The sequence below is a fragment of the Tribolium madens genome, unplaced genomic scaffold, assembly GCF_015345945.1.
Source record: "Tribolium madens isolate multiple individuals breed KSU strain unplaced genomic scaffold, Tmad_KSU_1.1 Scaffold_3;HRSCAF=73;Tcas5.2_LG2, whole genome shotgun sequence".
NCBI lineage: Eukaryota > Metazoa > Arthropoda > Insecta > Coleoptera > Tenebrionidae > Tribolium > Tribolium madens.
In genome coordinates, this window is record NW_025401006.1 from 6198150 (window position 1) to 6213184 (window position 15035).

General features: G+C 38.3%; 1 protein-coding gene across 1 annotated transcript in view; it reads right to left on the reverse strand.

The window, feature by feature from the left end:
- LOC123006949 (transducin-like enhancer protein 4) overlaps positions 1-15035 on the reverse strand; it is a 53793-nt gene that overhangs the window by 20696 nt on the left and 18062 nt on the right. Inside the window, exons 4-5 of the mRNA XM_044401903.1 lie at positions 14969-15013; positions 5333-5470 (exon numbers count right to left, since the gene is read on the reverse strand). Coding sequence (XP_044257838.1) covers positions 5333-5470; positions 14969-15013 — 183 coding nt within the window. The remainder of the gene's footprint in view (positions 1-5332; positions 5471-14968; positions 15014-15035) is intronic.

Genomic DNA, 15035 nt, shown 5'->3' on the forward strand with positions numbered 1-15035 from the left:
ACCTTCAGGCAACTGCCCCTAATACGGGATAAACATTTCATTTCATTTTCGTAGTATGTCAAAGGATCTGCTAAGTCGGCACACACGCGGATGTGACATTCAGAGGGGATCAGAAATCGGCTTATCTGCTCACTCGACTTTGCGGGTGACTGCGTCTGAAATCTGGCGGATAAAGCGGTTAGAGTCACGTAAAGAAAGAGCGTTACTCTTTTGCCTCTCAAAGTTTTTATCTCGAACAATTGAGCTTGCATTTGGCAAATTAAAATCAATGTTAATGGTTAAAGAGAGTTTGAAGACGGTTTTTAATGAACAGTGTCGATTCGGAAAGAGCGAAAAAACGCTATTAGAATCGTAAAATATATCCAATCCAATTACAAAAACTAAGGGCTGATTGATCGTAAACGGAAGAAATGGTAGTTAGGAAGTCGTCGTAAAACAAAAGCGGCGATTTGAATCTTCAAAACGTACCGATGTTAAAGTAGCTCGTGAAGCGAGGATTGTGAGGGATGAGAGCTCCAGAGGGGTGGAATGATGGCTTCGCCTTTTTATAAACCCCACAGTACGCAGCGCTGCATGAATAACAAAAGATTCTCTTCGGGGAGCCGACAATCCGCTTCCAGAGTTTTGTGCAAATTTTAAACGTAAGAACACTACAACCAAATTTCGCCTGCGGGCACTTCTAATACTAATCTCCATCCCCATTACCATTTTTATGCAAAACGTACTTTTAACCCTCTCTGATCAATCGCACAACGACATCGTTTCCCAATTAAGCCAAAAACGCCTTTATTTATTCATACCCTCCGTATCATAACATTATTAAAAGCGGCGTTAAAAAGAACTTTTTTTTTCAGTTAATTAAACATCAGCTCAACGTTGGAAAAATGTAATTATAATGAAATCCATCAGCCCCAACCGGCGCAACCGCCTACAGAGAAGAGGAAAGAGGGTGCCAAAGAAATCAATTTGCAAGCTCTCAGCAATGCGAATTTTAAATAATGGCTGCTGCAGTCAGCCAGATAAGTGGATTGCTTGTGGCCAGAAAAGAATAAGGAAAAACCGCTTGGTCGAACACGTTTCTCCCTCGATAAAAATATAACTTCTTGTCACGTGTCTCGGATCCATTCTGCTCAATTTAAAGTTGAAGCTGTGTTTACACTACATTTGCAGCTCACGAGTACTTCACCCCCTTGAGCTCAGCGTCGACGAGACGGATTACGGCATTAGGCGACGTCACCCTCTCACGAGATGCCTTTCTAATTACTGCTAAATAATTAATGGATACGATGGGGAGCTAAATAATACCGCCAATTAAATATAAATCTGAAGGATCTTATTAATCACAAATTACTTACTTTGATTTTAACCATTATTCAGACAGTTTTCCCCCGCTTCAAGAAGACGATCATAATTAATTATATTCCGAAAATTCCTTCACAAATCTCACAGCTCTCACCTTTGACGAACCCTCGACTCCCTCAAAAACCATAGAAAAATAAAGACAAAGTGTTCAAAGAGACTTTACAAAGGAATTTTATGCAACCACAAACCGCAACACACTCCAGAATATTTAAGCAAGCTTTTGGAAAGATAACACTGTTAGCTCTACACATGCCGAGTTTCTCTATTCCTCGCCACTAAAAACGAGGAAAAGTAATATTTTATTACCCCGTCTTTTCGTTCTGCATCAGAATTAGTTAAATTTTCTTAAAATCATTTCGTAACTCCTCGAATCGGTATATGAGTGGCAAATAGTATTTAAAATCTTCGCTGTAAAAGGACAAAAACTGGCACTCAATTTTTAATCCGTTCGAACCGTTGGACTGGTTTGTTTGAAGCACAAAGGGAGCTGCCAGATGATGCCGCTATAAAAAGCACCAACCAGCGGGACCATCATAATCCAATTAGCATTCAATGTGAGTGACGCGACTCGCTACCGACAAGAGTGAACTTTTTAAATTAAAAGTCCTCGGGCTGCATGGGGAGCCCTGAGCTGACTGCATTAATGGGATTGTTGTTTCATGTTTGAGCTATTGATTAACGCTCGGCAATTTTTTTGCCAAAGGGTGTCCAATTTGCGCCCGAAGCAATCGTAAATTGCAATGATGCAAATCAGTGCACCCTCAAGACATGATGCAATTATGTAAACGTCTGGACGGGGCTTTATCGGTGATGACAGGCGACGTGGCATCAGCGGAAACTGCTCTACATCATGTTTCTCTTCCTGCTGAAGTGATAGAGATGCAAATACCCTGCGGTGAATCGCCAATGCATGCCTTTATTTGGTACGCGAGCGCCATCGTAAGCAAGGCACTTTCTTCGCTCTCCAGAGAGGTTCCGGGATACATTGATATGCAGGAGAGAGATTTCTATATCAGGTTTGCGAATTTTTGTTTTGCTGCATTACGACGGCACTGCTTGCCGCATCGAAAAATATCGTCAGAATAAAATAAGTCATGTTAAATGCAGAAGCTGGAAAACCCCAAAAACAATCTATTGTAGCAAATGTAGTTTTCCATTTCATTGCACACATAATCGCTTCTAGCTCAACGTCAATCAAAACGCTAAAAATTATTATTTTATTTGTGTCAGTCTCGGCTAAATATGTGAATCATAAAATTTTAGAAGGGTATATATTTGGAGTAAACATTTGAGTGGAGCGTCGAATTGATGTGAAAATTGCTACAAAGTACACGACACTTATGATAGAAAAGCCCGCAGAACTAAATTCTGATAAAAAGTCAATAAAAAGGTTGTTGTAAAACAGCAATGTAGCAAGTTTATGATCTTTTTGAACGCTTCCACCGTACTTCAACTTTATAAGACTTTTACGATAAACTTATGAAAGCTATAAAATATTAATATACTTTTTCCACCCTTGAGAAGGGCGAATCCCCAAGACATTCTTCTCTCTTCTCCACCTAATCAACATTCCAATCACCTTTAGACTTTATCGGGCGGAGGCCCGGCAATTCCCGCCAGGAAAATTAAGTGGAGTCGAGAAATTTCATCCCCCAGACACATGAGGGTTGGGAAAATCTTATTTTACGCTGCAATCGATCGGAATATATTGCAGACATGTAAGCCAGATGCTTTTCTGAATTCGATAGAAAAAAAAAACGAAGTGTACGATATGGCTGGAAACAACAAGCCAACAAATATCACCGAACTGTGCCAAAACAGGGGTTACTACACATAAACCCGCGCAATTAATCCTTCAACGACACAATCAAATTCTCTGCTCACAGAAAACGCTGCCCATTTATTTCTAGCCAATACAAATCACTAGCTACGTTCTAACAAGAATATTATTATTGACAAAAATTATCGTTTATGTGATATACGACTTTTAAAAAAATATGTAAAGTACCGTTGAAGAAAATTCTTTCGCCTACAGTAAACAAAAAAGTAAAAAATCACAATGTAGACTGTAAAAACCCCTTTCAATTTTTTGTACGTATAGAGAAAAAAAATGTTTTAGAAGTTAAAAGTTTTATTACTACCTGTATAATACCTTTTTGTACCAAAAGCAATAAAAAGCGATTCACCTAAATGATGAATTAATTAGAGGGCTAAATGCAAGAACATACCTATGTTACAACTTTTTTCTAAAAAGAGTAGTTTAGTCCAACTATTTAGATTATGATACGAGTATTCTACAATTTTGTGGCTGATTTGGTTAGTTAATTTTCCTTTTCAAAACCTAAAACTTTCTAGGCCCTTCAGGCAAAAACTTTACAGATCATTTCCAAGAATCATTTAAAGGATTTAGAACCTTGAAGAGCCTTTCTAGAACTTTGTGAAAATAATTACTGCCGTATTGGTAAAAAAACGAGTTTTCTCGTTCTGTGCAAATAAATCCTTTAATTCCTCAATCCAAATTATGTATGTTGGAGTAAATAGAGCGAGTTAATCAAAGCCCAGCTACTTCCGAAATATTTTACAATGCCTGTCCAATTTTCTTGTCCAATCTCCGGAGTCGGAGGGGTAAAACAATTTGGAATGTGCGTCCTGAATACAGAATCAGAGCTTACTGGGGATGAGTCGCATAGGAACAGTTGAGCTCCGGGAGATGCTCACATCCACTTACTTCACCACGGAGCGATTGGTCCGTGCTAGTATTTCGCTGCCGACAATCCACTTTCCTTCTTTTCATTCTTATCATAAGTTTGCACCGCAGACGTGCATGAAATATTTATATTTGCATTTTCACAACGTAATGAGAGAGCAAATCTTCGATGATATTTGCATTTCTCCTCACGAAAACATCTCGAATATTTCATCATAATATCGTGGCGTGTCAATCCACGGCCGGATAATGTTTTTCGATGTTATCCCCTAAGCCGAACTCAATAAGGACGAGCCATTTTGAAAATTCCCAAGAGAGAAAATCCCGCGGTATGGATAAGACGGCCGCAAAGCTCGACCACGTGCGCTCAACTTCCTCCACGCTTTCCAAAACCTCCTTTGGGGCGGGACGAGATTAAAGGACTGTGTTCTAACTCCTCTCGGAGAATTTCCGCTTCCTGTGCCGCCACCTTAATGGACATAGACTGATTGTTTTACCCTCTGAAACCATCGTCTCGTAAAGCGGAATGTTTTTCCTCTTCTTTTACGAGCTGTGAGAAACGACGCTCGTTCCACCTAATTCTTCTATCTTTGCACGGGTTTTTATATCGATCCGACAAGATCAAAAATCAACAACAGAGATTGTGAACACTCCCCAGTTTAGAAATACATAATTCAATCTACGGATAATCTCCGTCGGGTAAGTAATTCCAAAAAAGGAAAAAAAGTTTCCTGAGGATCACGTTAAAGTAGTTTTAAAATTGCAGTGCAGGCAAATTTTCAGGCGTATAATGAGCGATGTGCTAAACATCCATTTTAGCGCCTACATGCAATCTAAACAATGTTTACCCGCACCTCCGACTACGAGAAACCCAGAATGAGTCTAACGAATTAAGACAATTAGCGGTTTAACTTTGAGATGTTGGGAAGTGTTGAAACGTAGCCAGCGCGAAATTATCGAAAAGGTTCGATGTTAATTAGGAAAAAAGTTTGAGCGAAAAGTGCTCAATAATTCGTGTTTACTTGTCAGTTTCTTAGAATATGGGTTAGTTTTATGTTTGAGTAAACATAGAAGTAGTAAAATTGAAGTACAAACAAACACCAGCTTTGCTTAAAATATATTTTCTATTTACTATTCGTTTTTATTGAAAGTTTGTTCTTTTTATAAACACTGGCAATTTGTTGTACAAACGTTGTCCCTTTTAGTTGAGAAAAAATGGAATTATTCCGGTAGCGAGATTGTCATCTGTAACGAAATACTTACTCCTATTATGGCATTGAGTTCTGTCATGGTAACTTGTTTTGCTCTTTCAACAGCGGTTGCGACTTGTTGTTGATGTTCTTGTGACAAGAAAGGGAGTATTTGTGCGATGATGGCGTTCAGTCTCTTGGCGATTTCAGTCTGAAAAAGAGGAAAAAAACTAATTTAATAATGAATAAAAAGAAAAAAATATAATACAAGCAAATGTCAACACGTTTTATACGATTCAAAGTCGATGATGCATCTGCGAGTTCTGCGATCCTTGAAAAATAAATACGCCTGGCTATTGTAACTTTTTCTACTTTTTTCCCCAACTCCGAGCTTTCGCTGACGAGTGTTTACTTAGCTTTGTACAAACATTGTGTTCTCTGTTTGTTTTTCCAGTTCAGTGCAAGTCTGATTCCGCGTTTACAATATGCTGCTTTCCCGATATAATTGACAATTAGTTCGACAATCGCATCTTCCATTATAAATTATTTCGCACCTTTAAATCACCATCGACACATCAAATAACTGATAGATGTGTTTATTATGCATCGACTGAAACTATTACAAATGCATTATGTCAAATTGCTGGGGAACTACATATGTTAATGTTAATATGACCACAAACCGCAGGCCAGCGGTCAACCACGATGTGACGTCACTGTTGTCGCGGTTCGCCATCACGACCACATGCCCATCCCGGCCCCTTAACCACCGATGCAACTGCAGAATACATGATGCGTATCGGAAATGCGCCATTTCGACATTAATTGTATCGATTGCCCGCAAATAAATTAAACCGGTGAAAAACCCAAATAAACAGGTTGACCCGCCGAGGATTTCAGCGGGCTGTATCGTATGTAATTTCATAATTAAAAATGAAAAAAAAAAACACCTCTATAATTATGTATAATTATTTTATTCACTACAAACAATATGTGATAGTATACAATATTTTATAAATGACTTCATGAAATGCCGCATTTAAAAAAAATGTAAAGTATCAATCAGTCATCAAAAAATACCTTTTTGATGTAATAATGTAGTCTTCTATGTTAACAATATACACTTTTGACCCTTCTTAAATTTAAAATTTTTTTAAACATCAAAAATTTTTGTTACAAATGCAATCATGTAGAACAGTTTTTTTTTTCAAAAGCTTTTTAAATGTGGGAATTTTGCTGAAGGATTTTTTAATCTAGGTTTATTTTAAAATTAAATTTTATAGTTGGTCTTGCCTATTTTTCAGTCTTTTATAACATTTTTTTTAACCATTTCTTAAAATCGAAAATTTCTTTCTGTATAATTTTTTGCTATTAGGAATTGTTACCTATCTTACCTACCTCTCTGACTCTTTTACAAAAAAAGGCACAATATCAGGAAGAAAAAAACATAACTGTCATTTATTAAAAACTTTTTTGTCCATCTATAAAATGTATAAAAGAAAGAATGTGTGTGTTAAATGTAAATGCAATTGATTTATTTGTGTAAAAATCTTGAAGCATTGGTTCTAGAGAGAATCTGCTTTGGCACCTATTCTATCCCGGACTTTACGAAATAGAGCACCTTCGTATGGCGTAAATCCGGTTTTGATGACACCGTTGAAGGCAAGAGGAACGTCCTTGCGTGATATGTTTGTCAGGTTTTATCGGATCAAGTGGGTCTGGAGCGCAAGGGGTGGTTTCGGGTCGCTTCGTGACGTCTCCCGATAAGCCTTGCCATTGATATCGCAATCTTTTTTTCGTTACACGTTGACAGGTGAGAGAGAGAAAGACGCATACGTCGTAAGTTCAGTTGTTTGTAGATAAACGAGCCACATTTTCATCACAGATAATACTGAGGGTAAACACGAGGCCGTTAGTTTTGTTAGTTCAGCAACTCAAATAATTTACCCAATAGAGAACTGCAGCCGGTAGTTTGTTCAGGGTTGCTAGCTGGAAAAGCGGGAAGGGGACGACGCGACAGAATGTGTACCGACCACGAAGTGTCAATATTTGGTCATATAGAATGACGGCTGTTATTAGGACACAAGCGATGTGACTCGCATCTCCAAACCGACAAAGAAGGGAAGAAAGCGGATCAATCACGAAGATCACAGAATTAACGAGAGATCAATCGGGACATGTGGAATTTTAATCAGACGAGGGAACGAGTTTTACCTAAATTGTCCGCTGGGAACGAGCAGGTTTTTATCCAAAGGAAACTCTCACGAGATTTGTCATACATGCACCATCTGCACGCAGCATTCTCTTCGCTCTCAGGCATTTTCAAAATATTTCAAAAACATGTAGTCCATGTACCTACATTCAACAAATGTACAAAATAACCCGAATCAGAAGTCGTTCAAGAGTGATGGCTCTGGTTAGAGCAATTTGATTTTAATCAGAATTTTCGATTGATTCCGAGTATTTCCGAGGGATCGAACTTTTGTATTGATATATTTATCAATTTATTTGGCTTTGCACGTGATTAAGGCGAATTCCTCGTGCGTGAAAGTTGGGATCCATCTATAATTCATTGTGAAAGGGGTGGGTTTTTGAATCCCTCCGAGTGCGTTGTATTCAGTTGTATCTTGCATGGTGTTGGAAAATGTATTCACCCCAGGTTGGCAACTGCACGATTCGCTTCGGTCGTGTTTGGAATTCGTCAGTGGGGTCGAAATTGGCAGCCTAACCACGTCCTGAGCCCATTACGATCGGGGTTGCAACGGCTGCTTGATTATCGTATTATCAGGGTGTAGTGTAGCGCACTTAATGCTGCGAAACAGACTTTGTTTGTTCATGTGTGTTTTATTAAAGAGGGGAGGATTTTTTGTGACACCTCCGCCGTAATAAATCCCTCCCAAAATAATTACGGAGCACTTACATCGACAATTACGTAGCGAATCCGAGTTACAAGGCTACTTTACAAACGGCACGGGGGTTGTAAATCTTGGCGGATCTCTGTGAGTAACCGCACTGTAAACTTCCTCGCAACTCCCGGAAACGACTCCGGTTCCGGTCGCCAAGTCGCTACCGGAACTTTTATACCCCGGCGCGTTTATCAACTGTGCGCGATTGTTTGGAACACGAAAACTTTTTCAGACTTTGATTCTTGCGGACGCATTTTAACCGACCGTAATAAAATGGAACAAAAAAACACAAGTATTCGATGTCGTGCAAACAGTTATCGGACTTTCATCAAGGGCGGGCTTTAATCAAGCCATTATTATGGCGCTTTCGCCAAGGCTGCCATCAATTTTAACCTTTAGCCGTCACGAGACACCGAATTAAGCCCTTTTTCACCCGCCAACACGCGCACGAAATATCAAGATCCTTGTTTCAGTCTGTTTTTTTTTTTTTAATTCAGCCTTTCGTCATTTTCATAGTAATGACTACAAAAGGACTGTAGATCTTATCATTTGGGGAAAAAAAGTGGTTTGCCGTAGGTGCATTTCCCCTGTTTAATACTTTTCGGTGGCAGTTTGCGTCAGCCGCACGTATTCGTTAAAGTTATTATTGGTTGAAAAACTTCTTGGAGGGTGAATTCGTCGCTAATCCGTGTCGGGGTGGATGCGGGCATAATGATAGGTCACGTTTTGATGCTCGATAAGCCTCCCTCGTCGAGGGTTGCCTTACACCCCATCTAAATAACCCCTCAACATTTGTTGTGTTTCTCTCTCAACCCTATTCAACGACCCTCGATATTTACATATACGCGTATTTGAGTGCTCTGCGGTTAATAAAATTGCTGTTTTGCGTTATGACCTAACGCACGTACAAATCGCGTGTATTTAGACCGAAAGAGATGTTTATTTCGACAAAATTTCAAGAATTTGGATGAGAGAAGAGTGTCACCTGCTAAAACACCTGGTATATCAGATAACCGGAAACCGGTAATATATTCAGGGAGTGATCTTTCCAGCTGACGAAACAACTTTCGACAACCCCCATTTCTGACCCTTCAGAAGTATTTAATGGAACTATTGTGTTCACATATCGCTTAATCTGGCCATTGTATAATTGAAAGAGGGACATGCGGGGATGACACCCTTTAAATTTTATTACCTCGGTTTTGCCACCCTTTTTCAAACAAAGTTATTCTAATTTTTCACGTCACTCTTTCAAATCTCAATCTCGAACGAATAGACTTTTTCCATTCAGGAATTTCTTATCGGTGTGAATTGGATTTCGTGCTATTCGGAAAAATGAGTGCACGTGTCATTTTTCTGGGGTTTAACCCTCGCTGCTTTATTGCCGGAGCTGAAGTGGTATTTGGAAAGCATTTTATATGCTAGGATAGCCATTTTTTTGGCAAGAAATGGAGCACTTTGACACCCTAACCATGCCGTAAAAAAGAATACAAACAATGACCGCCCTTATACAGGGTGACCCTTGTACGAAACCTCGACTAATAAAATTATTAAACCCCCAAATCGTGTTTACAAATACACAATATCCACATTAAGCTGGCGTGATTTACACGAAATCGTATGTAAATTCGGTGGACTTTTTTCGGTCCGGCATGAAAATATTTCGGATGTGATTGCGTGAGGTCATAAAACAGGTTTCCGGTAAGTGATTAGGAGTTGGAAGGCCGGAAAAGTGCGAATAAGCAGAGTAATAAATCAACACCATTGTATCGCCGGACTTTGTCACGCTAGTTGCGCCCCCACAATATGTGCCAAACGATGACATGAAGCGGTGGCGGCGGTTACGACCCCTAACCTCTGATTGCGGGGCGAAAAAACGATACGAAAAACATTCGACGGGAACTAACGAGATTGTTCGCCGTGTTATGAAAGCGGACGAAATTTAATTGTCTGGTGGTGATTGGCCGGCAGGAAGAAAGCCAATTAAAATGTGCGAAGTACTGCGAACTAATGAGTTTCAGACAGATTTTCCGATTTTATGTAAATATGTGCTTTTTTGATATCTTTAATTGATAAACTTATGAACTAGTTATCTTGTAAGTTGAGTGGTGGTGTCGTGTAGATCTCTGCGTCATCTTTCGACTGGTTTTTTGTTGCTGTGACCTGTATTGATCTTTTCTGATTCTTTTTGTTATTTCATCCTTTTAATTTTCCCCTCTCCAAATATTTATTTTTTCTATCATCGCGTCCACCCCGAGATTAAACCCGAACACGTTCTTTGTTGACGTATTCTTTTTTCAAATGTTTCGTGTTTGTTCAGGTCTTGTCATATTGATGGAGTGCAATAGCTTAATTTGCTTCTGGTTTTCTTGGGTGTGAAAATAAATTTCAGGTTAAAATCTGTAGAGACTGAATGAGAACAAAACTCTAATTGAGATTTTAATTACTCTTGCTTAAACTCACACCGCGAACCGGCCTGTAATTGGCTGTCTAATTATCATGCAGCCCTGGTAGCAACGCTACTTCTCAAGCAGAAACCGCCTCTGAGCCAGTTTATTTTTTCTCACTCTCTTCCGTTATCAAAAGCACTGTTTACTGCAACTAACACAAGCTCGTTAGCTGATTCCTTGTAATGAACAAACGAACTACATAATTTATGGGGACTTTTCGCTTTTTAGAAACAAACAACTTAACTACTCGTTGTATAAATCAAACAAGACTTAATTGCGCTTCTTAGACGACGTTTTATTCGACTGTTTTTAATTTTTCAAAGAGATTTAAAGTTGAATAACGTAGTGGTGGCTAATCCGCGGTCTCATCTGGATTAAGTCCAATATTAGCACTAGCAATAACAGTAACCAAGGAGACCGCACATAGCAATCGCTTCCGATTCGGAATTAGAGCTTGTTTATTTAACGTCTGTTTGAAAAGGCGCTGAATGATGATAGCACTCTTCATTGCATTTCGTCCCGTATGTACCTTGGCTCGAATATCCTCCACTCTAGAGCTCTTAATGTCGTTCACTTTTTTCCTTAAATTTCAAGCGTCCAATAAAACCAAAGTAGTAATTTTTAATAGATTAGTCGGTAACGTGAGTAGATGCGGGGTTTAAGCGGGTTTAAAATGGCGAAATTTATTAAGTAAACTGGCGAAGGGGTGTGTTTATAAAAGCTTAATTATACCAGCGTAACGTTGCCACCCGTTAACAAGCGGTTCAATTATCTAAGCTTTTAGTGCGTCGACAGCGTCGAGACGTCTGTTTGTTCAGCGCGCCACTTCACAACCGCACGAAGAGCCCCACTCAAAGAAATTGGCTACATAAACAACACATAAATGTATGTAGGGCGTCGCGGCGTTTCTCTGATTGCATTTTTATGGAACTCGATGAAGTGTTAAAAATTTTCGAGAAAATTACACGAACGTGGGTGGGAAAATGCGGTCGGGTTAATTGACGACGACGGACGGAGCGCCGCTGGACGTCGGTTGTGGCGTCGAGGCGGCCGCGCATGTATAATTCAGCCGATCACCGTGGAGCAGATTAACTCGGCCGCAGCCCAGAACTTTATCTAATTACATCCATATATCTCCCCTGCGGTTTTGTCTTCGGCCGACGCTGTTCTGCGGTAATTCTATTCTGTTTTGCTACACTATTTTAGCCATTGTTGTGAACATACAGAGGCGGAGGCGCCGCCGAAACAAACTGGGGTTGCGCATCATCACCTCTCAAATCTAATTAATTACAAACTAAAATTCTTTTAATAAAATTCGCCTCAAATACTAATTGATACCAAAGCTTGTCAGAAATCCCTATTTTAAGCCTATCTTGTCATAAAACTATGAATTCCACAAAAAGTAATAAAAACTTTGCAAAACGTATTTGCCTTAAGCCAATAATTCGCCAATTATCGGTCATAGACCTAGCGGAGTATAGAATGAGCAAAGTATCATCAATCATCATAAAATGAGTAAAATAGTTGATTAAAATATTTTTTTATTTATTTTTCACTTTTTTTATTGATAATAGTGTTGTTTTTTTTTAATTTTATCAAAAATTGGTGTAGCAAAGACCTACTGTGCAAATCGCATACAAAACATAGGCCTTTCTGCTAACAGCGCTTGTCAAACATTGCCTTTCCCTTTCGATATTTTATTGGTAGAAATCGATTTCTTGAAGCGTGAGTAGAGGACTCTTGAGCGTCGGTCGCCAGTGGCGTCCTTTTTTTTTGTTTTCTTTTTTCAATCAAAAACGGGTCGTTATCTCCCCCTGCCACCTCTTCGTTCGAGGCAACGTTCCGGTGCTATGTGCCCCGTTAATAGGACGCAACGTTCGGCAAAGTGGCCCCCATATTAGCCAGTGTAACGTTTTGATCCGTTCCACGCCACTGGTCACCCCCAACCAAAAGGGATAGAGAAACCTTTGTGTAACGCCGAGCCCGCAGCCTCGGGGAAAGTGGCCACTGATGTGATCACGAGCCGTGCAAATCGATGTTCGTTTCACCCCTCGACCCCAGTCAAGTCGTCGGCGCGATTCTCGCCGAAATAAACCCACCCCTCATTTTTATCGCACGTTCGGGAGGATCACGAGAGGCTGTCTTTAATGGACGCAATTAATTTAAATGGATATCGATTATTTGACGATTTATGACATCGCCGGGCCAATTCTGGATTTACATTCAAGGGTTGGGGAGAGAAGTGGGTGGATGTGATGATTCGAAATATAGTTTTCAAGGAAATGAATGAGTTTTTACAATTTCGAAGATAAATACGACAACAAAGTTGATTAAATCGTCGATTACAGATTGGGGAGGAAAGAGCGAAGGAAGGATTTTAAAGCGATTTCAGTAGGGGTGGCTTCCGCCGCTTTATCTTGCGATTCTGGAGTTCTTCCAGAACCAATTTTACTTATTTCATCGATTGGGCTTTCTTAGACAGCTTTATAATCCACTCACGGCAATACCCACTTTCTACACAAACTGATCCAGAATTATTTAACATATGTTATAACAAATATTCAATGTGATGTTTTTTCTTAAATATCTCAAACAATAATAGTCATAACAGAATTAAAAGGACCTTAAGGGAATGTTGGTTTAGAATGTGAACGAGTTCATAGTACATAATCAACACATTCTAAAAACATTTAATTCAATGTTTCATCGATTGTAAAACTGGTTCAAAATGTGTATAAAATTAAATACGAAAACCTTTTTATTGAGATATAAACAGTTTTTCTATTTGTTTCAATTTATTATGACTTTAAAATCATTTCGATCTTTGCTTGACCTTTGCCTATTTGTTACGTTATTTTGTGTTTACCCTTTCATATCAATTTTTTAATTAATGTATTCATGACTTTATTTTTATAAATGTCGCTTCCCTTGTTCTTTTTTATGATTTCATTATTGTTTCTTTTTTGTTGGCATAAATATCATTATTTTTATAATATTTACATCTTATTCAATAACTTTTTTCACTTTTTTCCATTTCCTATTTGTTATTCTTTTTGACTCTACATTTTTTTTTGTAGGTATTTTTAAAGTTTGTAAGTTTCAGAATTTATTTATTTATTTAAAATATAATTCTAAAATAATAATAATTGTAAAATTAATTAATTTATTTTGTGTATTTATTTAGCGTAAAATTTCTTTTTTAATAGTTTCTTATTTTCTCACTTTTTTTGTGTATTTTTCAATATTCTTACTCTAAAGAAAGCGGCAAAACTTATTTCTTCCTCTGTATAAAAGAAAACCAACTGCTTTCCAGTTTAATTTTTCTAATAAATCTTGACTTTCTGGAATGAGACGACTGTGTAACCATCTGTTTATTCCGTTACACCAAAGGAAATATTAGACACGTTATCGTTCAATAAACACTAAATTGATTAGTTTTGGTGCACCCCAGCCAAAGAAATGTCTTAGGGTGCCAGATGTTGAAAAACGTGTCAAATTTTTGAAATACCGTGAATAAAAAAACATAAATTATTCTTCTTGATTCTTTATTAAATTGTTACAAATAATTCATACATGTCATGAAAATAATAAATCAGGAGCAATATCAAGAAAACAAAATTAATTAACACTTTTGAATGAATTTCTTCCAAAAAAACTAGTTGCAATTTTGTAAACTTTCGATTTAGGACGGATTTCTGGTCTAAAGCTTTGCAAGGCGAAATCAAGGATCGCCCTTTTATCCTAGCTCAAGCTGTTCGAGTAAACAACGCATGATGCTTACATATGCAAACATAAAGTGGGGAACAGTCGACAGCGACCGTACCGCTGGCAATTAACACACCCTCAATATTGCCGACCCTCCTCAAACAACCCAACCCCATACTCTACATCACACATGGAACGGACCCTCGCGCTATATAGCTTGATTTCAAATTCAAATAATTTTATTACTCAAGGGTTTCCTCCCGACATTTCCATATCTACAAAGTTTTATGCTTGTTATTTCGACACATTGCCTCGGAAAAAGCGAGCGTCCGGTTAAATCATCATGCGAATTTTTTATTCAAATGGAAAATGGAAACTGTATTTCGCTTCTAAATTGTATGACATAAACACAAGATAAAATATTTAACGTGAAGTAGTGGCTGTGTGCATTTGCCGATTATTAAAACAAGCGGAGATTACTCCAAAAAGTGGAAATTCATGTCGAGATTTAACAGCCGTACAATGGAAAATAATAATGCTGTTTCGCAAAACTAATGCACAGATTAAAATTTTACATTATTCTTCAAAAGGAAAATACGTGGAGAGATGAAAAGATAAACCTAATTTTTATAAGAATAAAATCCTTACCTGTTTGTGCATTTCGACGTTCAGTCCGTACGACATTTCGTAGTACTGAAACAGAAAAAAATCGAAT